Raw genomic sequence first — 26969 nt, 5'->3', positions numbered from 1 at the left:
CGCAGAAGCACATATGGACTTCAAGACAATCTCCAAGATCCTTTCCATGACTCTGGGAAAAGTGGAAGCAGGACTCTAGTATAAATCTGCTTCAGGCAGCCCAGCCACAATCTAGGCTACAGAGAGATAGCAGATACTACCACCGAGGCCTTTTTTTTTTAAGAGGTAAAAAAGAGTATTTGGTTTTGCCCATTTAGGGGCTTCTGAGCCCAGGAAAAGCACCTAAGTAAGACTAAGGGAACGTTTATTGACAGCCTGCTGCTGAAAGTAGAAACTGGGGTGAAAGGTAACAAATACACAGAGAGTAGAAAAAAAGCAGGTCTAGAAGAATGGGCCCCAGCTTTGGCTTGAAAGGACAAGCAAATATTTTAGCCTACACTAAAAGGAAAACAGGAAAAGCGTATAAACTTACCAATACTGTGGCCACGTTGTTTGGAAAAGCCTTTGCAAGGATAGAAGAAGACGCAGTTATTGCTGCCTCGAAACTTATTGCATCAGTTATTCTCAGTAGAAAACACATAGCAATAAACACTGGTCCTTCTGGAACTTGGTCCAAGAGACTAAAAAAGAATAAGGCAATCCTCAAATACCAAATTTATTTTACTTTTTTAAACTGTACTCACTTAAAACAGTAATACTTCAATCACAGTTATTAAAAGAAGTCAGTTTAGAATATGAATTTTTAAGAATTTCTTTGTTACATTTTTAGTAGGAGGAATTTGAGTCGTAATAACAGCCTCATTGTCCTTTTCTACTGACATATTTGATGTCTTAAATAATAATACTAAATAGGCCTTTTGAAAAATATAGAGTCAATCTAACAAGAACCTATGTAGAAAGACTTAGATTTAGGTCTTCCCCAAGCAAAAAAAAAAAAGCAAAATCAGGAACCTGAGAAAGACTTCTGACAACATTATCTTAACATCTGTATTCTGATCTTCTTTAGCTGATTGTTTAGACAAGAAACTCACATTTTTGCTTAAGCCAAAAAAATCTGTGACTCAGAAAACTGAGTTAAGTTTCTGTCACTCAAGTCACAGAAGTCCTAAAGAACAGATTCAGCAGCCAACTTAATGGTGATCCCCTAGAGGATTTTTTTCTTAAGATCGATGTCATTCATTTCATTCTCTACACCATCCAACTCCCTTCACCATTAGTCATATGCCAGGCATTTGATAATCAATGGTAATGATTGATTTAAAGAAACCATTAACAGTTTAAATTGAAGATAAATTAGAAAATCTGTTCAGGCTCCCAAACATATCAGAACATGACTTACCCAAAGAGAACTGTAACTGCTCCTGAGACAAACATTCCTGCTACAAACATAAATTTTGCTCCAATATGTACAAGCTATAATAAATGTCAAAGAAAAGTGGTAAATTGATGACTGCTACAAGTCTATAGTGACATAAACAAATCCACTGTATCAGGAAACAGAAGATTTGGGGAAGATATATACAGTTAACAAAACATAATTCTTCAGTGGAATGATAACATGCATTCTTACAAACATGGAAGAAGTTAAAAATCAATCAACCGTAAGAATGGAACTGTCAGCTGAAGCACAGTTCATAACATAGAATGCTGGTTATTTCTGTATCAGTGGAAATTTTAGACTTGTAAGCTAGAATAACTCATTACACCATTTTAAAAAATTAATACTTACATATTTTCCAAATACCAAAGATGCCAGAAAGTCAAATAAAGCATAACATCCAAAGATCATACCAATAACTGTATTGCTGGCTCCTTTCTTTTCAGCCTTTAAAGAAACAGAAAATAAAAAGTTTGAAAGATAAATTAGCAACAGTATGGGGAAAAAATGGAGCTATTAGATCAGAGGACCATCCTCCCGTAACCTTTGTCTGTAAAGCAATTTCAGAGATTATTATTTCAGAATAAAGGCTAAGAAAGGAAAGAGAGCTGTAGTAAAATCCAGTTCTCTGACATGAAAATAATTCACTCACCAAGCCTAAAACAAATTGTTAACTTTATGATCTTGAGGAAAAAAAGAGCAAAACTGGAGGTATCACACCTCTTGATTTTGAAAATAGATTACAAAAGTGTAGTAATTAAAACAGTACAATACTGGCCTAAAGACAGACATATGGATCAATGGAACAGAAGAGAGAGCTCAGAAATAAACCTAAACAAATGTGATAAATTCATCTTCCACGAGGGTGCCAAGGACACACAATGGGGAAGAGATATTCTCTTCAACAAATGATGTTGGAAAAACTGGATATCCATATGCTAAAGAATGAAAGTGGATCCCTATCTTATACCACTCACCAACTAAACTCAAAGCAAACTAGACTTAAACATAAAATCTGAAAGTGTTAAACTTCTTGAAGAAAATGGAGGATGGGGGATTTTTTAAAAATTCTTTTTATTGGAGTATAGTTGATTTACAATGTTGTGTTAGTTCACTGTACAGCAAAGTAAATCAGTTATACACATACACATGTCTACTCTTATTTAGATTCTTTTCCCATATAGGTCATGACATTGATCTTGGCAATGATTTCTTGTATCTGACACCAAAAACCTAAGCAACAAGACAAATCAAACAAGTGGAATTACACTGAACTAAAAATCTTCACAGCAAAGGAAACGATCAACAGAGTGAAAAGGCAATCTACAGAATGGGAGAAAACAATTTGTAAACCATCTCTATATAAGTAGCTAATATCCAAAATATGTAAGACTCTCCTACAATTCAATAATCTATTAATAAAAGACCACCACAAAGAACATGACTTAAAAATGAGAAAAGGATTTCAAGACATTTCTCTAAAAAAGAGACATACAAATGGCCACCAGGTGTAAGAAAAGCTGCTCAAGATTACTAATCATCAGGGAAATGCAAATTAAAATCATAATGGGATATCATCCCACACCAGTTAGGATAGATAGCTATAACTGAAAACACAGAAGATGACAACTGTTGGTGAGGAGGTGAAGAAATCAGAACCTTATACACTGTTGGCAGGAATGCAGAATGGTGCAGGCACTATGGAAACAATATGGAGGATCCCCAAAACATTACAAACTGAACTACCATATCACCCAACAATCCCTCTTCTGTGTATATACCCAAAAGAATTGAGAGCAGCGTCTCAGAGATATTTGCAATCCCATGCTCACTGTGGCACTAGCTAAGATAATACAGAAACAACTAAGAAATAACTAAGATAATATAGAAATAACCCAAATGTCCATCGACAGATGGATGGACAAAGAAAATGTGGTATATACATAACACAGAATATTATTCACCTCAAAAATAAGGAAATCTTAGCATCTGCAAGAATATGGATGAATCTTGAGGAAATGATGCTAAACGAAGTAAGCCCTCACAGATGAACAAACACTGCATGATTCCGCTTGTATCAAGTATCTACAATAGCCAAATTCATAGAAGCAGAGCTTAGAATGGTGGTTGTCAGGGACTTTGGGAAGGGGGCAGTGGGGAAGCATAGCTCTTTGGATATAAATTTTCTGTGAAGTGAGATAAGCTCATGTTATGTTCTCACCACAAGAAGAAGAAGAAGAAAGAAAAAGTCCACAAGAAAACCCAAGGGATATTTTGGAGGTGCTGAATAAGTTTAGTATTTTGGTTGCAGAGATGACGTCATAGATGGTGTGCATATGTCCAAACTCATCAAGATGGATATATTAAATGAGTGTAAAATTTTGTATAACAATTATACCTCAATAAAGTCTGCCCCCAACCAAAATAAGAATTGTTAGCTTTAGCAGGCCAAAATCAGAACTAGAGTATAAACAAAACAAAAAGCCTTGGTTGAGGAAATGTAAGCTCAGCTTCTCCTGCAGAACTAAGCCAACAGTTGATCTTGAAATGCTTTCTTTTTGGTATCTTTGAGTTCATAGAAAATATACTTATTGGTCTCTGTCCCCAGTTCTTGGCACAGAACCCTGACCATCCTTGTAACTTCCTTAGTGATAAGAGCCCCAGGAGTGATAATGTTCTAATATTCAGTCTTTGACCCTGGTTCCTGACACCAAGCTCCTAGTCCCTTGGTATCTCCTGGGTGACTCTTGGTGATTCCTGTTTGGGGATTAGTCACCAGAAAGACCAAGCCATGATTAGAAGCTTAGAACTTTTGGTCCCACACCCCGTTCTCCAGAGAAGGCTTGGAAACTGAGTTAATGATTGATCGTGCCTATGTGATTAAGTCCCCATAAAAATGCCTAAGGTGAGGGGCTGGAGTTGGTGAACGCATGGAGGATCTGGGAATGTCACTCACCTGCAGGGACATGGGAGCTGCATGCCCCTGCCACATACCTCGCCCTCTGTATCGCTTCCATCTACATGCTCAGCTGTATACTTTATCACATCCTTTTATAACAATGTTAAGCAAGAGTTTCCCCTGAGTTCTGGAAGACATTCCAGCAAGTAACTGAATCCTATGTGGAGAAGTGAGGGGGTCATTGTGTCTTGCCTAAAGTTTTACCTATAAGTTCAAAGGATTTGCTAACAAAAGAAACCATTCATTACACACAAATAAACAATTTCAATTTTTATAGGTTTGACTTAATTTCAATACGCAGTCATTAAAGAAAAAAAAGAAAATAGAAACAAGAGAGAGAACTAATGGACAATAAACCACCAAACTGAGCCAACAACCTACATCCAGACTTAACAGTGCTGGGAAGTCCCTCGTTAATAGCAATCTGGAGCTGTGATGGGAAAGGATCCCGGGTGGTGTGTCCACCCCAAGGGTGAGACTTCAAATTGTGCTTAGGGGGCTCCCACTTGTAATCCCAGGCCTCAGACTGATATCATCAGCAGTTTGCATGCAAAAATGCAGCTCTGGTTTTGGGGTTCTTTTTTAACTTTTACACTGCAGTTTGTTTCACTTTGTGAGTCATAGGATTTTGTTAGACCCCCAGGGATTGGCCAGATCTTCAGAGGCTCGAGAATTCCAAGAGCAAACTCCTTTTCTTATCTAAGCACTTGCGGTGCTTGCAGGCAGGATCTGCGGTGTCCAGGCAGGTCAGAAGTAGTTCAGAGGCCCACTCTCCTGCTTCTGAAGCCTGAACAGGGTTTCGTCCATTTTAATTTCCCTAACACATGGGAGGGCCTCCCAAGTGGTGCTACTGGTAAAGAACCCTCCTGCTAATGCAGGAGACATAAGAGGCACAGGTTCCATCCCTGGGTCAGGAAGATCCCTGGAGAAGGGCATGGCAACCCACTCCAGTATTCTTGCCTGGAGAATCCCATGGACAGAGGAGCCTGGCGAGCTACAGTTCATAGGGTCGCAGAGAGTTGGACATGACTGAAGAAGCTTCACACACACACACACACACACACACACACACACACACAGACATACACACCCCACATGGGAACCTGTGACTTGTAGCCAAGTTGGACAAAAGTTGGGGGTAACTTGGAGACCTACTACTTGCAACTGGCATCTGAAGCGGAGGGCAGTCTTGTGGGACTGAGTTCTTAACTTGTGGGGTCTGGGCTAACACAGATCACTGTCAGAACTGAACTAAATGATAGGACATCCAACTGGTGTCACAGAGAATTGCTTGGTGTGGGGGAAAAACCTACACATTTGGTATTAAATGTGTCATGAGTGTGCTAGCAGCGTGAGCGTAAAGGTGAAGCACACTGGAAGAAGGTTTTCCAACTCAATATCACATTTAGTCATAGAATCAAATGTCAATAAAAATACACAGAAAAACCCCAAACAACCACTTTACTTTGCTGGTCAAAAAATCTAAGAAGAGAAAGTTCCTTAAGCTGGCACAGGAGTCATCCCAAGGACTGATCAGACCATTCAGTTCTCTATTTCTGATACCAACTACCTAACAGTTCACAGAAGATCAAGTTTCCTTTCCTGACATCAATGACACAGATGAAAGAAGCTCCCTCTCCTCCCAACATGCTGCTGAAACATTTGGAGTAGTTTATCGCCCATCAATGATTCCTATGATTGTTTATAGACTAGTCTACCAGTGGCTCCTAAATTTGCTACAGATGGTGGTGGTGGTTTAGTTACTAAGTCGTGTCTGCCTCTTATGACCCCATGGACTGTAGCCTGCCAGGTTCCGCTATCTATGGGATTCTCCAGGCAAGAGTACTGGAGTGGGTTACCACTACATTCTCCAATTGCCATTGATGATATAATGTTCATTCTAAAACTACTTCTTTTGAACTTCAAATGCTACCATTATTTGTGTTGTACAACTGAATAGACAGAGGTTTGAAGAACTTTCTAAAACCCTGAAATTATGGTGGATCCTTAGATCAGGTTCTAGCTATAACCATTTAAGGGGTTAAAATATGAGTTTAATTTTTTAAGATAAGATTGGCAACTTGGCACACCATGAAGCACTAAGTCTGAAACACACATCTGTCCTCTCGGGCAGTCAGTGGTCATTTATCCAGCACCTTCTATGCATCACACAGGAGCCAGCAGTGAATATTTATAGTTAGAAGATGTGACTTAGACTCATCCTTTGCCAGAGCTTCAGCTCTTCCACAAATCACTCTACTCTGAATACAGGAATGTGTGTGGGCATACATACTCCCTTTAAAATCTGTCATCCACAACAGCCTTAATTCTATTTATTTATCTTTTCACCCTAATTACAATTCCAAGATAAAAAAATAGTTTATCATTTCCTACAGAAAGTTACAATAATCATTCAATCCTTGTCTTTAAAAATATATATTCTTACATTGTGTTTCTAAATAAATCCTACCTTTCTCAAAGCATCATACCACAGGAAACCAGATGGGTGAACTCCATTTTTTCTAATTTTGGCCCCATCACATGGCTTGTGAAACTTCCAGACCAGGGATTGAACCTGTACCCCCTGCAGTGGAAGCACAGTCTTAACTCTTAGACCCCCACGGAAGTCCAGATGAGCTCTACTTTTCATCGCTAAACTACAGGAAGCAAAGGCCCTCTCACTCTGGGAAGTGCTTCCTACCCCTGAAGTGTGGTTCCTAAGAGCCTGGTGGTGGGAGAGAGTGAAGTTGAACCTAGAGCATTCTAGAAATTGCTTGGGTGGGATGGTGGGATTTCAGCCCGTAATCTGATGATACTCAAGATTAACCATTCCTTTTCCATCACTAATCATCATATGAGATAACGGTATAGAGAAAAGAGAGCTCTCACTATGAAAAATGCCTTCACTGGCATCCTAGCCAAAGGTTATGCTGTATGTAGACAGGAATGTGGAGTCCATGTTTCTACCACACCAAGCATCAGGGGGTGCCAGGGGGCTCACTGGGTTCCTCAAACTCCTTATGCTGATGTCCTGACTCTCAGCACTTCAGCAGTTGTTGTTGTTGAGTCACTAAGTCATGTCCGCCTCTTTGTGACCCCATGGACTACAGCATGCCAGGCTTCCCTGTCCTTCACTATTTTCTGGAGTTTGCTCAAACTCATATCCATTGAGACAGTGATGCCATCCAACCATCTCATCCTCTGTCACCATCTTCTCTTCCTGTCTTCAATCTTTCCCAGCATCAAGGTCTTTTCCAATGAGTCAGTTCTTTGCATCAGGTGGCCAAAGTACTGGAGCTTCAGCTTCAGCATCAGTTCTTCCAATGAACATTCAGGATTGATTTCCTTTAGGATTGACTGGTTTGATCTCCTTGCAGTCCAAGGGACTCTCGAGAGTCTTCTCCAACACTACAGTTCAAAAGCATCAATTCTTTGGCACTCAGCCTTCTTTATGGTCTAAATTTCACATCTGCACGTGACTACTGGAAAAGCCATAGCTTTGACTATACGGACCTTTGTTGGCAAAGTGGTATCTCTGCTTTTGAATACACTGTCTAGGTTTCTCATAGCAACTTAGAAGGTGACCTTATTTGGAGAGAAAGTCTTTGCGGGAGTGACCAGTTGAAAGAGGTCACAGAGGGTGGAGTCTAACCCAGTATTACTCATATCTTTGTAAAAAGGGGAAGTGTCCTCAGAGAGACAGGTGCAGAGGGAAAATAACATGAGAAGACACAGGGAGAAGATGCCCACCCACAAGCCAAAGAGAGAGGCCTGGGACAGATCCTCCCCTCGCAGCACTCAGAAGGAACCGACCCTACCAATGACACCTTGGTTTTGGACTTCTGAGCTGTGAGACAATACACCTCTGTTGTCCGCAGTCTGTGGTACTTTGTTATAGCAGCCCTAGTCACATAGAACAGGTAACTCAAAGGGAAGGTGTTATCAAAGGGATCAATTAAGATGTGAAAACAAGAACTTTGCTGGTGGTCCAGTGGTTAAGACTCCATGTTCCCAATGCAGGAGGCGCAAGTATGATCCCTGGTCAGGGAACTAAGATCCCAGTGGCCGAGATGTGGCCAAAAAAAAAAAGATGTAGAAAAAACATTCATTGGTCAAGTTATATCCATGCTGTTTGCTTTAATAGATCTGAAAGTTATTTAGTTCTCAAGTCTGGCTGAAAATATATAGTAGTTATAACAACTAACATTTATTGGCCCCTCATTATGAGCCATGCTGATCTACATGGTTTCAAACAACAAGTAAGGGATGTACTTTTAGCTGGCCCCTTTCCATAGATGAGGACACAGACTTGCAAGTTACTGTGTCATGGTCATAGCAGTCCTATCAGTTTCCATCTTGCACAGGTTCCCACATTCTCTGTGAAAGCGGGATGGAGACTTAGCATGTTCTAGAATCACACACCACAGCAGCAACTGAATATTGCTTTTGACATGCGGATCCTGCTGCATGTTAGGATGGCAAGAACAGTTATCAAAAGCAATAGTTTATTCATTATCCTCTGCCAAAGGAGGAGGGGTCCAGAAAAAGGATAAGTAGAAACATTAATCCTACACCACAAGTTAAGAAGGACCTTGTTTTTCCTTGACCTAATTAGCTCATTAATAAGAAGCAGGATGGGGCTTCCCCAGTGGCTCAGTGGTCTGCCAATGCAGGAGATGAGGGTTCAGTCCCTCATCATCATTGACCCAGGTTCAATCCCTGGGTCAGGAAGATTCCCTGGAGGAGGAAATGGCAACCCACTCCAGTATTCTTACTTGGGAAATCCCACGGACAGAGGAGCCTGGCAGGCTACAATCCATGCAATTGCACTGAGTCGGGCACAACTTAGCAACTAAACACCAACAAAACAGGAAAAAATAACAGAATACACAGAGGGAAGAGCAAGTTTTGCCAGTGTGTTTCTCAACACTAATGCTTTTATTAAAAATGAAAAAGAAGAGCCCACTCTTCATGTCTATACCTTTTAAAGTTAGAATGCTCTCTCTCCTGCCTCTTGCAAGCAAAAAACTAAATTTAAGAAAGCACACACCCACAGCCTGCTTTTCCTCTGTCTGTATTTCACTGCTGCTGCTGCTGCTAAGTCGCTTCAGTCGTGTCCGACTCTGTGCGACCCCATAGACGGCAGCCCACCAGGCTCCCGCGTCCCTGGGATTCTCCAGGCAAGAACACTGGAGTGGGTGGCCATTTCCTTCTCCAATGCATGCATGCATGCTAAGTCGCTTCAGTCGTGTCCGACTCTGTGCGACCACATAGACGGCAGCCGACCAGGCTCCCCCGTCCCTGGGATTCTCCAGGCAAGAACACTGGAGTGGGTGGCCATTTCCTTCTCCAATGCATGAAAGTGAAAAGCAAAAGTGAAGTCGCTCAGTCGTGTCCGACTCCTAGTGACCCCATGGACCGCAGCCTACCAGGTTCCTCCGTCCATGGGGTTTTCCAGGGAAGAGTACTGGAGTGGGGTGCCATTGCCTTCTCCCCTGTATTTCACTAAGAAGAATGTAACACTAGTTACTCTCGCTGAGGTCCAGCTGAATCGGACATACCCTTCTATCTAGTTGGCCACTACTCCTGTTCTCTGTCTTAATTCCACAGCTTCCATTCCTCATTTTCCTTCCCCCAAATCCAGATCTGCCCAGTCTAACCTGTCTTCCCCAAACATCTCTGATGACTTCTCACTGGAGACATCTTTGATCTGCATGGAAGGACCCTCACATCTGAGCACCAACCTGCCTTTTCAGATCCTCAGCTCCCACGGACCTTACTGCACCCAGACACAAACCCCTCCACTGTCCCTGATTCCCTATGAACATGCTATTTACTCTGCTCATCTCCTGACTGTCTCCTGTGAGTGTCTAACCTAGAGGACCCTTGCCTCTCTTGCTCACCTTGGGAACTACCACTTCTCGAGGCTCACCTTGGGGTTACCCTGCCAAGTCCCTTTTAGTATTATTCCTTCTCTCCTTCCCCCCCACACCTGCCAGCCCCACTCATCGCAAAATTAACCATTCCCTTCCCTAGAGTCTCCTTACACTTTGGACATCCTCTTCAAGGAGATTCAAATACTCTGCAACTTTCTTTTCATATGTTTTCCCTCCCAATGGATAGATGAGACAGGGACATTTTCCTAATTTTTTTCCAGCCCTAATATACCCAATACCTAGCACACTCTAGGGTGGGAAATGGTTAAACATCCCACTCCCATTCAGTAAACAGAACTGAGCTGGGCCAGTCACTTAAGTTTGGGATCTGTTTCTTCATTTGCAACAGGATGGGATTCTGTCTACTCTGGCTATCTTACAGAGTTGCTCCAGAAACCACACGGGATAAACATGTTGGGAGTACACTGAAAACTAAAAAGAACTTAATGGGTACAGAGTTGTACTACTGTTCTTTGAGCAGAGAAGCCATGTTTATTGTCTTTTGTAGCACACAGAAGGAAGGACCACATGCTATCAAAGAAGTCAGAGGACTGGGAAGGACCCCTGCATCATGAGCTGAGGCTTTCGAAGAGGGCATGAAGCAGAACACACAGGCATATTGTCTACACCCAGCCAAGACAGTGTCATTTCCTCCATACTACACCTCACCAACCTCCAGATTCCAGGTGGATTCCCTAGGGGTTATTCCTTCATGTCTGTGCCATTATCCATAGACCCGAACATCACAGCAAATGCTATGATTAGAAGGACCTAGTCAATATTAATCAGAATTCCTCCTTGGCACATATATTGCAACTAAATTCCCTACACAATTTCATACGAAATTCAACTCAGGAAAGGGAGTGGGCCATGCCTTCCTAATTCCAAAATATTCATAAACCCAACTCCAGGAAACTGTTACTGTCTTAATAAAGATCTTTTGCAATAACACTGAAATCTCAGTTATTCAATGCACTTCCTTTTTTTTGTTATCAGCTGCAGAAACCAAACAGATGAATCAAACTTCATGGTAAGCAAAGCAATCTTCAGAAGGTCAATTATATTTAGGTGAATTACTTCTCAAGATGATGTTATTATGATTGATTTTTTTTTTCCTTCTGGGATCAAATATTCTATAAGAATTCTTCTGTTTGCTTAAGTTCTATACATCATCTTTGCTATATGCAGGTTTTTACATTCTCCATACTGTCAAGTGAAGTTTGTCAAAGGCTTTTTAAAAACATTAAGAGTTCATATGAATATCAAAATGTCCTACCTCCTTGGGGAAAAAGGGTCCAAGGATAGAATAGCACATCATGGAACCTAAGTTAATGGAAGCTGTTGATATCAGTACAAAAATCTGTTCTCTTGAAAGCCGCCTGGATGTCTCCATTGTAACTCCTGGAGGGCCATCACCTTGAAAGCAAATAGGCTGCAATTAAAGAAATGTAATTGGGGCTACTGATCAAAGTACAGAAATGTCATTTCTGTGTACAGACAATGCACTCTTAAGGTAATATCTGCTGAGCTAAAGGCTATTTTGAATATAGCATATTTGGTCCAATGTAACACAATCCTTGTATATCACTGCAATTTTCAAAGCATATCACTTTCACTTACATTACTGTTCCCTATCAGAATTTCAGTGCAGAATTTATCAAACCATCCTTTGTTTTGTCTTCACCTTAAGGCTTATTTGTTTCACCTTAATAGATTCTTTCAAGAATGATGAGGCCACAGGGGGCTCTCCAAATGCTATTGTCCTCTGAAGTAATGTACTTTCTCAGGTTGAAAAGTGAAAGTGTTACTCACTCAGCTGTGTCCAATTCTTTGGGACCCCTTGGATTGTAGCCCACCAGGCTCCTCTGTCCACAGAATTCTCCAGGCAAGAATACTGGAGTGGATAGCCATTCTCTTCTCCGAGGGGATCTTCCCGACCCACGGATCAAGCCTGGGCCTACTTCATTGCAGGTGATCCTTTACTGCCAGAGCTGCCGGGGAACCCCACTTTCTCAGGTTACTAGCTTCATGTGCTACATGGACTCAGTCACGTTTTAGCCACTTCGTGTTAGTGGTTTATTAAGGTGTCTCAGTGGCAAAGAAGCTGCCTGCCAAGCAGGAGATGTGATTCGATCCCTGGCTCAGGAAGATCACCTGGAGGAGGAATGGCAGCCACTCCAGTATTCCTGCCTGGAGAATCCCATGGACAGAGGAGCCTGGCCGGCTATAGTCCATGGAATCTGAAACAGTCAGACATGACTTATTGACTGAACAGCAGAAAAACTACTGAAGTCAAGTGAAGTGTAAGTAGGAAAAAACAAACTAAATCATTCAACTGGAGAAGTAATACTTACAATGGCAGCTCCTGGAAAAACAAGTGTCATAAATCTATAAATCAGTAGTGTTTTACAGTAATTATTGGTCTTCTGCATCAATTTAATATTTATTCTCAGGGCTAAATTACCATTTAATTTAAAGATATCAGGTCACTTACTCAGTTCCAAACACCCAGTAAATCTATTTGCAATTTTTAAATTATAAATGGTTTTGAGAGAAAAGAAATTTAAGAAAATATATTTGAATGGCTCTGTGTTTTCAGAGGTTGCCATTGCCGTCTAGGAAAAGAAATCTGTGAAACAGAAGGAAGTCTTAAGAAGTTTTAAAAATTTTGGTAGAGGACGAGGAAAGGGACTGAAAGAGTTAAAGGGGTTGGGGGGATAACAAGCTGGAAATGTCACCATTTGCGTTTTCCTAAAGGGCAACTTATTTGAATGCATTCTTAAACACACACTACTTAAAAGTAGAACCGCGGAAGTCATCGGAGACCACATCCTGTCAGGCCAGTGTTCAACCTTTAACCCTTTCCAGGGAGAAAAAAAACCACTGCCAGGACCCTGCCTTCTCCAACCTCTCTAAAACAAACCAAGCTAAAGGCAATTCAATCGCGGTTAAAGACACAGAAGCCAAGCCACAGAGGTGCAGCTGGCCTCCGGCTCTCGGTCACCTCCTGGGGGGCGTGGGCCTTCGGGGTCTCCCGGTGAGTCCATATGCGGTGCGCGGTCTCGCCTGGGCTCCCGGGTCCAAGCCCCTGGGACTCGACCTCGAAGGAGCAGAAGCGCAGACGGCCACCGCTCAGGGCGGCCTAGACATCCCGGACTGCCTACGGACAGCGCGGCTCGGAATTCCACGCAGACCTGGACGGGAGGGAAGAGCTCCCGGAGGCGGGGCGGGGCGGGGCGGGGCGGGGGCGTGGCGTGGCGGGGCGGGGCGGGGCAATGGGTGTTTTTTTTTTTTTTAAGGCTCAGCCTGTTACCCAGCAAGAGTCAGGACCTGTCCTGTCCAGAAACACTCAGGTCTTGTCCATTTTCTTTCTGTATGGGAAAGAAAAAAAAAAAAAGAGTCAGTATTTCATATAACTGAACCCCTATCTTAAAATGAGTAAAATTTAGGAATACCAGGAGTAAGAAAGGAAGCTTTGTAGATACAGAAAAGATAGGTGGTACATAAAATTGAAAACTGGCTTTCCTGGAGTTCAGTGATAAAGAATGCACCTGCAATGCAGGAGACGTGGGATCCGTCCCTGGGTGGGGAAGGTCTCCTGGAGAAGAAAATGGCAACCAACTCCAGTATTCTTGCCTGAGAAATCCCATGGACAGAGGAGCCTGGCGGGCTACAGTCCATGGTCGCAAAGAGTCGGACACGACTGAGAAACTTAAAAATGCAAATATGAATTAGAAAATTAGGTTTATAACGACTCTTTTTTTTTTTTTACAGTAAAATCAGGTTTATTTAGAGAGATGCACATTCCATAGGCAGAATGCAGCCCATCTCAGAAAGGGAGAGTAGCCACAACATTTTTATTGAGTGAGTTATTCTTTATAATGGGTGAAGGGCATAGTGTTTGTAACCACTGAAGCCAGACATTAGTAACCTGGAAATGAGCTAACTGATGTGCAGTACTCTGAGTTAAAAAAAAATTGCAAGAATTATAATGAATGTTGAATACACATGGTGGAGTGGCTGGGAGAACCACTTCTGGAAGGAGAGGCTTGAGGCACTGGTCCTCAGGCACAAGTTCAGGCACTTGTCCTCAGCAGGACATACCCTCTTTCTGCATTCCTGGAGTTCAAATAAGGAGGAAGGAAATTGAAAATATTTTAAAGTTTTTTTTCTAGAAATTTCCAAAAATCGAAACTTGAATTTGCCAAGCAGGAACAACTATTTGTAAATTATTTAAATTTCATTTATAACATTTACATTGCATTGGGTATTATGAATCATCTAGAAATGATTTAAAGCACATAGAAGGATGTGCTGTAGGTTATATGCAAAGGCTATACCATTATATATAGGGGACTTACGCATCTGTGTTGGGGTGTTGGGGATCCTGGAACTGATACCCTTGGATATCCAGGGATGACTGTACTAGCTGACTGTGACCCTGCATCACAGGTCAGTTTCTCTATCTGTGTGACTAGGATTATAACGCCTGTCATGGAGAGTGGCTGTGAGCAGTGGTGATAAAGTATGTGAAGGGCTTGGCTTTGGAAAGTGAAGGCTGCTATGTTATTCTCACCCTCACAAATTTTCTGGCACAAAAAAATAGAGGCTTCACTTATCTTCAACTGATTTACTGTTTGGGAAGGGTGAAAGTTTAAGGGCTGGAAAATTCTTAATTTGGGGCCAAGGTAAAGTACAATAACTTAGGACTATCGAGTTACTATCCTGTGCCAAGCATTGTGAATTCAAAAATAAGTGAGCCCCATCCGGTCTCTGCCCTTAGGTAACATACATACTCCCTTCTAGCAGATAAAATAGACACTGATGAACAATTTATTACAATGCAATGAGGTCTGTAAGAGAAACACATTGGAAGAACTGTTTACTTATATTACAGTGTGTCTTGAAGATTATGAAAATACTTCTAGGAAATCAAGTAGGTAAGGAGAGCCTGTAGAGACATTCTAAACAGGATTAGCTCTAGCAAAGTTTTCTTAAAATGGACTCCAGAATCTTTCTGATCTAACCCCTGCCAGTTTCTCCAGTCTTACTTCACTCTACATTCTCGCTCCCATCTAACGTCAAACCACAGAAGAGAATTTTCTTGAATTACTTCTTTGATGACTGCATTCTCTTTTTTGTTATTGTTCTTTCTTTCCAGACTGTTCTTTATGCAGCTATTGGGTTGCTAGACTGGTCCTCTTACTTATTACTCTACTTTTCATCTCTTTCTCTTTTTGCTCCATCTTATAAGAAGTTTCCTTAACTTCATCTTCCAATCCTTCAACTGAATTTTTCATTTGCTGTCATCTCTTTCTCTGTATCCCTCTATTCCCATTCTCTCCCCATCAACAATCATTCTTGCATGTTTAATACAAAATTTGTATATATTTTATATTCTTGTTTTGCAACTAGCTATTTTTAATTTACATGAAGATTTTGTGGTACATATATTCATACTCTTATCTTCCTCTCATATCTAACCTCTCCCTCCAATCCTCTTTCCAGATCCTTAGTGTTATCATGGAAAATATTACCATGTTATTAGTTTTCTGCATCTACTGTAACAAATAACCATGAATTTGGCAGCTTAAAATAACACAACCCTGTAGGCCAGTAGTTCAAGATCAATTTCACTGAGACAAAATCCAAAATAATCTCATAATCTCAAGATCTTTAACTTAATCACATCTGGACCTTTTTTGTCAAAAGGTAATGTTTAATAACTTGCAGGGATTTAGAATGCGTATGTATCTTTGGAATCCATTATCAGCCTACCACAACTATCTATTCATATTTTTATATGTTCATCTAGACATACATACACATATGAAACATTTTTTTTTTCTTTACAAACTAAAATGGAATACTAATATGGTCTCTGTTTAAATGTCACCTCCTCTGAGTTCAGTCTTATCTCTCTATCCAAAATACAGCCCCATAACCCTTTGTTCCTTCATCCTTCTTTATTTTTCTCCCTGGTATCTGTATCAATCAGGGTTCCCTGTTTCTATTAAAATAACTGACTTTTGTTCATTTGAGCAGACAATGAATTTATCATAAGTTATTTGGTAACACATCAGGAGGGCTGTACACACCACCCAGGGACTACGTGCCTAAAATCACATCCCGTGTTTATTGGTTGCATGGTATATATCTTTTTCCATCCTCTTACTCTTAACCTATTCATGTCTTGGATATTAAAAATGTATCTCTACTAGAATATAGTTGATTTTTTAAAAATCCGTTCTAATGATCTCTATTTTTTAATTTGAGCAAATAGTTTATTTACATTTAAGGTGAGTATTGACATGGTTGGATTTAAGTACTATTTTTTAAAATTTTATTTACTTATTTATTTTTGGCTGTGCTAGGTCTTCACTGCTGCTTCTGCTGTCCTCCACTTGTGGCAAGTGGGACTACTCTTCGTTGCAGAGCACAGGCTCTAGGCGTGGGGGCTTTAGTGGTTGTGATGCGTGGGTTCAGTAGTTGCGGCTTGAGTACAGGCTCAATAGTTGTGGCACGTAGGTTTAGCTGCTCTGTGGCATGTGGGATCCTCCTGGACCAGGGATCAAACCCATATCTCTCCTACATTGGCAGGCAAATTCTTTACCGCTGAGCCACCAGGGAAGTCCCCTAAGTCTACTGTTTTATTATTTGTTTTATATCTTCCCATCTGTTTTTTTTTTAAATTAGTTTCTTCTTTCTTATGGTCTTTTTGTTTAATTGAAAACAAATTTTGGAATTACATTGGCATTTATCTATTGTGTTTTTAGCTATGTTATTTGGTATTACTTTTTAGTGGTTGCTTCGTATTTTCAAAACACATTCCTAACATTCCTGGTCTATTTTGAGTTAATATTGCAGCACTTCATGCAAAGCATGAGAACCTTACCACCACATAGGTCCAGTTATCCAGTGTCAACTGCCAATTATTTATGTTCTAGTCTTCATTAAGCATTTTTTGCTTTAAATAGTTGTATTTTTAATTAATAAGAGAAAAATAATGTATCATGAATAATACATTGTGGAAACTCTGGATTCTCTTGTGTTCTTTCAAAGAATATTGATTGGTTTTTCTTTTCTAATTTCTGCAGAGTTAAGCTAGCTTGACTCAAACTTTATGATTAGATAGCATCACCGACTCAATGGACATGAGTCTGAGCAAATTCCGGGAGACAGTGAAGGACAGGGGAGCTTGTGTGCTGCAGGCCAGGCGTCACAGAGAGCTCGACAGGACGTCGTGACTGAACAACAGCAATGACAAACAATACACAGGTGTGCAGGGGCCGATCAGAGATTTAGCTGAGTATTTAAAGGTGCGTCTGGTCAAGGCTATGGTTTTTCCAGTGGTCATGTATGGATGTGAGAGTTGGACTATAAAGAAAGCTGAGCACTGAAGAATTGATGCTTTTGAACTGTGGTGTTGGAGAAGACTCTTGAGAGTCCCTTGGACTGCAAGGAGATCCAATCAGTCCATCCTAAAGGAGATCAGTCTTAGGTATTCATTGGAAGTACTGATGCTGAAGCTGAAACTCCAATACTTTGGCCACCTGATGTGAAGAGCTGACTCATTTGAAAAGACCCTGATGCTGGGAAAGATTGAAGGCAGGAGGAGAAAGGGATGACAGAGGATGAGATAGCTGGATGGCATCATCGACTCGATGGACATGAGTTTGAGTAAACTCCAGGAGTTTGTGATGGACAGGGAGGCCTGGTGTGCTGCAGTTCATGGGGTCGCAAAGAGTCGGACATGACTGAGCGACTGAACTGACTACACAGAATCCTACACAGAATCCTGGCTCTCTCCTTTCTGGAACTACCCCTCCCCTCCATTTTCAGCAGCTGTGTCTGCTCTAAACTCTGTCCTCTGCTTTTCAAGGCAGTCAGATCGAGGACCTCTGACTGTGAGCTGTGACCGGGGCCCCCTCACACTAAAACCATAAATACGGGAATGCAGCCGGGGCCATGCCTTCTCCCAGTGTCAGTCTCCAGCCCCACTCTCCACTCCAGTCTGCTTTCGGCCATCCTCCAGTATCTTCAGGTAGTTGTTTCTAAAATTTTCAGACTTACATTTGTTATCTGCAAGAGGGTTAGTCTTGCAAAACCACTAGTAATTAATATTTGTTGTATTTTATTAAACTATTTGACTGTGATGGGTTGGGTGAAAGATCTTCATTTAGTCATATAGTTAGCCAGATAGTTTGAGAAGCACTAAATTAAAATAATTTGTAAAAGTTCCTGTAACCAAAATCTCTGGAGTCACCCTGTTTCTATCATTCCCTAAACCTGATTGCTCAGCAAACCCTTTTATTCTCTGAGCCAACTAGTTGCTTTCTATAGTATATTCATTTTGAAGTGGTGGTAGTGGGGGGTGGTTTATGTAGACCATAGGTTACTCTGTTGCATGCAATGAACTATAATTGATACAATATTATCCAAATTTTCTATACTGAACATGCTTACTTGTCCTAATGGAAAAAAGGAACAGCTGTCATTTACAAATAAAGAAACCACTTGTAATCCAGAGACACAGGAAGGAAGCTGACAGCAACTACAGCTAAGTGTCATGTGGCTGAAGTCTTAAATGACTATGGCAGACCACATAGATGCTCAGCATTTACTAAAAGCTAAGACTAGTGTTTCAATGATGACATAGAATGTCCAAACCATGTGCTTAAGAGCATCTCATCAATTCTTCACTTCATTTTACAGCTGAAGCACTTTTGAGACCCAGAGACTAGAAGTACTTTGACCAAGACTACAGAGCCAGAAAATAATACAGAGTGGAATCGATATGAAGAACTCTTAACCACCAGTCTGCCTTTTAACTTCTCTGCTGGGGTTAAACTGGTTGTGTAAGAAGGACTTCCCCCCGCCTTTCACGTGAGTGCTTATTCACTCAGTCGTGTCAGAGTCTTTGCGACCCCATGGACTGTAGCCCATCAGGCTCCTCTGCCCACGGGGGTTCTCCAGGCAAGAATACTGGAGTGTGTTGCCATGCCCTCCTCGAATCTGTCCAACACAGAAATCAAACTCAGGTCTCTTGCATTGCAGGCAGATTCTTTACTGCCTGCGTCACCAGGGAAGCTGCCCACCCCCCGACTCCGCCCCGCCTGCCCTTTAATATAGCTCTAGTTTTAAGCACGGCAGCGGACCTGGCTTCATTCCAGTGATTCTCCAATAAAAACTGCAGTTGTCAAGTACACGTTAGAGCATCAGGACCCATTTTTCAAAAAAAAAAGCTACACAGATAACAGCAGATCTGGTCGATAGGAAGCAGTGTTGGGAGCTGAAATTTTGCACACCCACGTCCTCCTTGTTGGCCAAGTGAATAAATTTAATGTGAGTGTAGGGTGTGCTCCATTAGCCATTATTTACTTGGCCTATAATTGCCCATGTTGCTGGTTTATAGTTTATTCATGAGCATTAAGTATTGCCTCTAATTGTTTTGTTCCTACCAATCCTGAACCAGGCCTGTGGTGAGCAACCGCAGCCAGAAAGCTCTGGGTAGCATCTGCTAGCAAGGAAAACAAGGGCTGAAGGATCATGTTTAGGAAGACTTCAGAAAACTTACATATTATTTTTACAAACTGCTACTTAGAGACTTTATTAATCTATTCCACGCCACTCTCATTCATCTATTTTATTCTTTTTAATGCTGTTTCCTCTCACCAACTTCTTTCTCCTTTGATTCATCCTTTGATATAATAGGATTCAGCTACAGCTGTTTTTCAGCTACAATTATTTTTCTTCAATATGTTTAAAACCACATGCTACAGAAGCTGATGCTAGACCTATGTTCTGAAGCTCTAGCGGGAGAACAGTTTTGTGTTGTGTTCATGTTTTTAGTTTCCATTTCCATCCATTATATTTATTTCTACTCTCCAAAGTGGAAACATTTGAAAACAAAAGTTTTCAAATTAAAAGTGGTTTTCTGGGATTCCCATAGCCTCCAACTAGCTCACAAAAGGCATTAATTTGTCACAGTAGTTGTCAACTTGGCTTTCTTTTTGGTGTGCTGACTACCCAGATGCTTCTTTAATCTTATTTCATTCCATGAATTCATTTAGCACACATTGGTTTAGTGATTCCAATATGTAAGTCACTGTACTAAATGCTAGATGCTTTAGGACAAGAGAAAGATTATATTAAGAACCTTTCCATGTATTCTCCTATGCAGTTCTTTATAAGTTAAGTAACTACTTCACTGTAGAAGACTCTTGATAGTCCCTCAGACAGCAAGATGATCAAACCAGTCAATCCTGAGGGAAATCAACCCTGAATACTCACTGAAAGGACTGATGCTGAAACTGAAGCTCCAATACTTCGGCCACCTGATGTGAAGAGCTGACTCATTGGAAAGGACCCTGATGCTGGGAGGGATTGGGGGCCGGCGGAGAAGGGGACGACAGAGGATGAGATGGTTGGATGGCATCACCGACTCAATGGACTTGAGTTTGAGCAAGCTCTGGGAGATGGTGATGGATAGGGAAGACTGGCATGCTGCAGTCCATGGGTTCACAAAGAGTCGAACATGGCTGAGACTGAACAACAGCTACTACTTCACAGGCAGTGGTGAACACTTTAAACAATTATCTCTTTTTACTCCTCACAGTATTCTAGTATTATCACCACTTTACTGACTTCAGAAAAAGAAAAGCCATTTGCCAAAGGCCACAGAGTTAGCCAGAATTTGAACTCAGCTCAGCTAGGCCCTACCACTCCATGATATAAAATCTTTCCTGTGCACTGGTTTAGCTTCTGTTCCCAGCTTTGGTCTTCCAAGTAAAGCTTTTTGCAGTTCAACACAAAGATCTTTCCTATTATTTAAACTGTTCTTCATCCCCTTCTTTTTTGACATCTGTCATGGGTTGAATTCTGTCCCCACAAAATACATAGGTCAAAGTCCCAACCCCAGCACCCCATATCAAGACCTTATTTGGAAATAGAATTATTCTATATATAATTAATTTGGACACAGAGACAGATATGCACACAGGGAGAACATCATGTGGATTGGAGTTATGCTATCACAAATGAAGGAACATCAGAAGTTAAGAGAAAGGCATTGACAAGATTCCGCCCCCTAGCAGTAACCAGTCATGCAGATACCTTGATTTCAAACTTCCTGTCTTCATAACTATGAGAAAATAACTTTGTTGTTTAAGCTAACAGTTTGCCATACTTTGTTGTGGCAGCCCTAGCAAACTAATACATCTACACTTAGATGATTCAGAAACTCAGATTTCTACTGCTGTCTCTTTTTCTGCCTGACACTGCAATATTCCCTTTCTCTATGTGACTTTTTACACGATGAAGGTAGAACCAGTGGTATCATTGCCAAATGTGAGATGTCAGGAGTTATCTTTGAAATCTTGACCTCCCTCCCACATTTGGGCAATCATCCAAATGGCTGAAGGGTTAGAAGCATCAGCTTTGAAGTCAACTGAGCTCAAACACCAGTTGCCACATTTACTAGCTGTGTAGCTTGGGAACTCCTTATGCCTAAGTTTCTTTCCCTATTAAAAGGGCTAACACCACCACTACCACGTGAAGTTTCAATGATACTTAAGAGAGGAAATATAATAATTAGTACATAAACTGACATCTAAACAAAATTACCTATTATCATTAATGTTTCTAAAATACACAAACTTTAGAATTTATTTTTCATAGGTTATTTCAGACACATATTTGTGTACATTATTCAAGCCAGTTACAATCTGCCAGTATGAGAGTGACTCTAGCTATTAACTCCCCTGAGGCCTTCAGGTGTTATCAACTTTGGCTCAAATCTTAATCTCACCACAGATATGAGAGCAGCAGGAATAAATATACTCATTTTTATAAACTGTTTTCTCCCCCCCCCAAAAAAGCTCAATAATTGAGTAGGTGAACAATTTTTTAGGATGAGCTATGGATGGAAATAAGTAGGTTCAACATTTATACAACAAAGCTTGAAAGTTAATACTGAACAACATGGATTAAAATTCCAGTATATCACTACTCTGGCTAACTCTACCTCACACTCTGAACATGTTAGTCTTTTTTTTTTTTCACAGTACTCAAGAATTTAATGTTATCTGTTTGTTCTTCGTTGTTCGCTAAATGCATTGGTGCTAGCACCTATCAAACGCTTAATAACTGCTGTCTGGGCTACTTGTCAGAAGAGGAACTTAGAACACAAGAAAAAGGACTGTACTGATGACATCAGGCTGTATTTCATGTATTAGCGTTGGAGGTGCCGGTGGGGGAATGGTCGGTCAACGCAAAATTCAGAATATTGCTTTCCGAGAAAGTCAAAGTTAAAACTGACTTCTCAGAGAAGATTCCACTAACTCCACCAGTCCTGGAAGGCGAAATTAACGCCGGATTTCTCAAAGACTACGTTTTCTTCTCTGTATTCCCAGACCCCGTCCCTATGTTTGGTACACTATGTTTCAAATGCACCTGCTGAATCCCGATTTGGGCGGGATTACGAATCCACGGGGCAATTCAGTGTTTAAAAAAAACCCCAAAAAACCAAAAACCCAAATCCTAAAAACAAAAACCCCCAAACCAAAACTTCTTTTACAACCAACTACATTAGGAAACCGTAACCAATCACTAGGCTGGCCAGGGGTTTCACTTAACACTGGTCAGGACAGTGGGATTTGGGATGTGCTTCAGAAGCAGCGAAAGCGTGTTGGCTGTCGTTTCAGAAAAACACACAGACACACAAGCACGCGCGCGATCACCCACAGACTGACAAATTCACGAACATTCAGAATGACTCAAAAACGAAGCGAGAGAGGGTGCCGCTCAGGGAGGCCCAGTTAGCGGGTCGACAGGAAATTACACCTAGGGCGTAGAAAGGGTTAAAACTAGTTTTCCTCCTCAGCCGGGGCTGCAGGGACTCCCGGAGCTTTACAAGATCGCGCGGACAGGAGCACCTGGCCTTTCTCGCGCTCCGTAGAGGCTCTCTGGGCTCTCTGCAGGCCGCGCCTCCGGCGGGAAATGACGTTAAGAAGCTGCCCGCGTTAGTGCCTGTTTCGTGAGCCAATGGCCGGCCGAGCAGCGTCAGAAAGTTCGCAGGAGTCCTGTCTCAGGACCGCCTCAATCCGGAAACAGAAATTCTCCAGGCCCGGCATTGCCAGAGCCAGCTCTTCCATAGAAGGGAGTGCGCGTGCGCCCAGGGGTCCTGGGAAACCCTTAAATACCGTCATGCGGGCGCGTTCGTTCTCTTTCCCTGCCGCCGCGGAGCCGCGCGGAGGCGGAGGCTCGGGGTGAGTTAGGCAAAGTAGAGGTGTTGGTTATGCAGCGTGGCTGCATTTTATTTGGAGTTGGCGTTGAGTATGTGGGGCTAGTCGGGGTCGTTTCTTTACCTAACTTATTGCTGTTTGGTTTGCAGTGCATTCAAGATTCGGCTCCACCCGTAACCCACCGCCATGGCCGAGGAAGGGTGAGCCCAGGGCTGGGTGGTGGGGCGGGCAAGGCGTGGGCCTGGACCCGGTAGCGTGGTTTCTAGTTGTGCCGTCGAGTCGTAAGCGCATCTGGCTTACCTTGCTGATGACTGCCGTATCCAAGGCGTTAGATGGTGGGCGAGAATTAAAAATTTAAATTCTTGTTTTTTAGCATTGCTGCTGGAGGTGTAATGGACGTTAATACTGCTCTGCAAGAGGTGCTGAAGACCGCCCTCATCCACGATGGCTTAGCACGTGGAATTCGCGAAGCCGCGAAAGCTTTAGACAAGTACGTGTATCAGTCTCAATACTGTGGGGTGTTGGAACCGGAACAAAACTGCAGCCGAGGGAAGAAAGCGTGAAGTTTCATGATGTTAGCACAAAAGTTCTGAATGACATCCGTTCTACAGGATACATAGGAAAAGGTATCAATTCAGAACTCTAATGGCCCGCTGAGTGTGTGGGTTTTGAATGGGGATGAACGTTTGATTCTTGAAGTAGAACTACAGTGTTTGAATGATGACTTAAGTTGTCGGATACCCCTTCACTCCTTCTATGAGTGAAATCTCGTAGTCTGACAAACCTGTAGCTTTGGGGGCTGATTTCACTGTTAGTTATGGAAGAGATGGGAACCTTCATTTTGCACTTTGGAGACTTAAACCACTAAAGTACTGTGGCAGAAACATTTAGATTTAGCATGAAGTTAGTAAGAGCAGCAGCTGTAGAGGTCAGTGTGGATGAGAAATACTTGGAAATTTACTCAGTGAGGTCTTTGGGGTGGTTAGAACAGTTGCTATATGTGAAATTTAGATATACAAGTTATTGAAGATTAGGTGGTGGTTTTATCGATGGAAGTAAAGAAATATATGCTTTCTGGCAGCTGTGTCAAACTGAAGTTGTGTTCTCCAATGTGTGGTTAGGTTTTTGCCAGTATCTAGTGCAAAGATAATTCTCTTACAGATTGCAGGTAGATTTAGACCCAGATTTCAGCTTCTGCTGTTGGGTTTGCATTTCAGGCGCCAGGCCCATCTGTGTGTGCTTGCATCCAACTGTGATGAGCCCATGTATGTCAAGTTGGTGGAGGCCCTTTGTGCTGAGCATCAGATCAACCTGATTAAAGTAAGTTACTCCTTGGATTTAGCTTTTGTGAAAACCAAATTAGCTTATTGTAAATTAGGCCAGTTACAGACCTGTGTCCACTTAAAGGCTATCCATAATGATTTTTGTCATACCAGAGAAAGTTTGTAAAGACCTCTTTTCTGCAGGTCTGAAAAGCGTCACAAACTTGGCATTTGTTGACTATGCTAAAACTAGGGAAGCATTTTTATTCCTGCGGATTTAAATGCTGGTTTTATGTTGATACAGAATAACCTGCGTTAGGGTATTGATAGGTTTCTTGGGGCTGTACATGATGACAACTGGCTCCCTCTACTGAACCGCGGTGAGGAAACTGCCATGTCACCCTATCTGACTCCAGCCACCTTTCATCTAGTGTATTGTCAGTAGTATTAGTGCCAACTAGTGTGGTGATTTATTTTTGTTATTATTCCCCTAACAGGTTGATGACAACAAGAAACTAGGGGAATGGGTAGGCCTCTGTAAAATTGACAGAGAGGGAAAACCCCGTAAAGTGGTTGGTTGCAGTTGTGTGGTAGTTAAGGTAAGTTGATATTTATGTTTGGGATAAATGTACTGGGTAACCATGCTTAACACGGGATATGTATTAATGTATATTTGGAGAAGTGATACTAGTTACATTACCGTGCAAAACTTTTAGAGCTTAAAAGTGATTGAGGGTTCATTTACAAAGTATGACTATTATATTTTGTGGTTATATTTTTGTCCCATCCTTGTGTATTATTACAAACGCAAACATGTTATGGTAAAATTGTCAGAAATGACACATGTGGAATTCTGTGTGAATATTTGGATGAGTTTTATGTAGCTACCTTCTGTTCAAGTGACATTAGTGTCTCAGAGATGATTGTTTTTCAGTGTGTTAGTCATGCAGTCTTATCTGACTCTTTGTGACCCCATGGACTATAGCCCACCAGGCTCCTCTGTCCATGGAATTCTGCAGGCAAGAATACTGGAGTGGCTAGCCATTCCCTTTCGGGGGTAATCCTGACCCAGGGATCAAACCCGGGTCTCCCGTGTCACGGTCAGATTCAAAACAAGCAAAAACATCTTAGAGATTGATTCTGATATTGAAAGTGAAAATCATGGTGCTGGATAATACGATTGTATCAGATATAAATATTGAATGTAATATTCTTCAGAGTGTAAATGAAATAACAATTTTTGGTCAGGCCACAGGCGTTAGTTTCAGCAAAAATCCCCTGGTCAATAATGAGTTAACCCTGTAATGAGTCAAAAATCACTTAAAAGCAAATGTGTAATTCTCAACAGATGTAGAGAGAGTTTCTTACAGGAAAAGGAAATAAGCCATAATTAAGCCAGCCAAAGAATCTGCTTACCTGAATGTGTTTCTGCAGAAATTTAGAAAATGCTGGCAATAGGAAAGCCATGTTACGAGCCTTAAAGACATTGAGGTCGTTAAGGTCCCTGAAAATGGCTACAAGGCTTTTTAATGGTGGGGAATACTTCAGAAGATGTGCTGTGTTTTGTGTGTTTTTAAAGCTTCACTGTAACTAGTAGTGCTAACAACTTGGGAGTTTGAAAATTTTAGTAAAATCACATTTGTTTTTTAGGACTATGGCAAAGAATCTCAGGCCAAGGATGTCATCGAGGAGTACTTCAAATGCAAGAAATGATGAAATAAAAAACTGAGCTCTTGTTTTTCATCTCTGGCTTTTTATTTGGGGCAGTAAAATTAAAGTCTGTGTTAATGAAGGACAAAAGATTCATTGCAAAATAACTGGATGCATCCTATTTGTCCTGGTTTCTAAGTGGAAGCATTTTTCCCAATCAGTAAGTAATTTCAGTTGGCAAGTAGAAGAGCCCAAGTGAAGATAGGCTTGGTGATGGTCAGGGTTTTCTTGGGTGGATATTTATGACTGATAAGCCAAACTGTAACCTAGAAAAGTGAACTGGACAAATCAGCAAAGTACAAAGGGGACTGGATAGTGAGAGGGTAACAGGCAGGAAGGCCAGGGGTCTCCAAATGGAAAAAAAAAGCTGCAGGTGCCAGACATTTTTATCTCTCTTAAGCAGCAGGAAGAAACAAACCAGCGATATGTCTTTCCTTCTCTATACAAATTTAAAAGAGGTTTCTCTTAAAGTGCTGTGTTGCCATGACACCTGGTCTCACCTGAAGCTAACTACTCTCAAACCTTGAGTTGACCAATACG

General features: G+C 41.5%; 2 protein-coding genes, 1 long non-coding RNA gene and 3 other non-coding genes across 10 annotated transcripts in view; 5 read left to right on the top strand and 1 right to left on the bottom strand.

Moving 5' to 3' along the window:
- Positions 1-13442, bottom strand: part of SLC18B1 (solute carrier family 18 member B1) — a 30619-nt gene extending 17177 nt beyond the window's left edge. Inside the window, exons 1-5 of one of the 5 annotated variants that reach the window (XR_002312238.2) lie at positions 13218-13442; positions 11490-11629; positions 1670-1765; positions 1280-1353; positions 413-560 (exon numbers count right to left, since the gene is read on the bottom strand). Coding sequence is in view for 4 of the 5 variants with exons in the window: in XM_070461668.1 (XP_070317769.1) it covers positions 413-560; positions 1280-1353; positions 1670-1765; positions 11490-11629; positions 13218-13260 (501 nt within the window). In the remaining variant the exon portion in view is untranslated. Of the gene's footprint in view, positions 1-412; positions 561-1279; positions 1354-1669; positions 1766-11489; positions 11646-12025; positions 13069-13217 lie in introns of those variants that run through there. The other 4 variants (XM_070461668.1, XM_070461666.1, XM_020884376.2 and 1 more) reach the window with 4 other exon arrangements.
- LOC139033044 (uncharacterized) lies at positions 13050-21017 on the top strand. Its single transcript, XR_011485668.1, has 3 exons — positions 13050-13250; positions 17311-18257; positions 18929-21017. It is a non-coding gene; the product is annotated as an uncharacterized lncRNA (long non-coding RNA).
- Positions 21018-23434: 2417 nt separating this feature from the next.
- Positions 23435-26462, top strand: RPS12 (ribosomal protein S12). The gene is made up of 6 exons (XM_020884363.2): positions 23435-23481; positions 23607-23657; positions 23831-23947; positions 24675-24777; positions 25217-25318; positions 26370-26462. The coding sequence occupies exons 2-6, from the start codon at positions 23644-23646 to the stop codon at positions 26430-26432; spliced, it is 399 nt and encodes a 132-aa protein (XP_020740022.1). The 5' UTR covers positions 23435-23481; positions 23607-23643; the 3' UTR covers positions 26433-26462.
- LOC139033077 (small nucleolar RNA SNORD101) lies at positions 24169-24241 on the top strand. Its single transcript, XR_011485712.1, has one exon. It is a non-coding gene; the product is annotated as a small nucleolar RNA SNORD101 (small nucleolar RNA).
- Positions 25060-25136, top strand: LOC139033084 (small nucleolar RNA SNORD100). Its single transcript, XR_011485719.1, has one exon. It is a non-coding gene; the product is annotated as a small nucleolar RNA SNORD100 (small nucleolar RNA).
- LOC139033080 (small nucleolar RNA SNORA33) lies at positions 26112-26241 on the top strand. Its single transcript, XR_011485715.1, has one exon. It is a non-coding gene; the product is annotated as a small nucleolar RNA SNORA33 (small nucleolar RNA).
- Positions 26463-26969: the final 507 nt, after the last annotated feature.

The sequence above is a fragment of the Odocoileus virginianus genome, chromosome 34 (genome assembly GCF_023699985.2).
Source record: "Odocoileus virginianus isolate 20LAN1187 ecotype Illinois chromosome 34, Ovbor_1.2, whole genome shotgun sequence".
NCBI classification, from domain to species: domain Eukaryota; kingdom Metazoa; phylum Chordata; class Mammalia; order Artiodactyla; family Cervidae; genus Odocoileus; species Odocoileus virginianus.
This window is presented reverse-complemented; position numbering and strand designations above follow the sequence as displayed.

What these genes read in the sequence shown, in the direction of transcription:
- RPS12 (XM_020884363.2), top strand. An exon ending in GCCGCGAAAGCTTTAGACAA is followed by an intron (nt 23,948 to 24,674) that starts GTACGTGTATCA and finishes TTTGCATTTCAG; the next exon opens with GCGCCAGGCCCATCTGTGTG. An exon ending in ATCAGATCAACCTGATTAAA is followed by an intron (nt 24,778 to 25,216) that starts GTAAGTTACTCC and finishes TTCCCCTAACAG; the next exon opens with GTTGATGACAACAAGAAACT.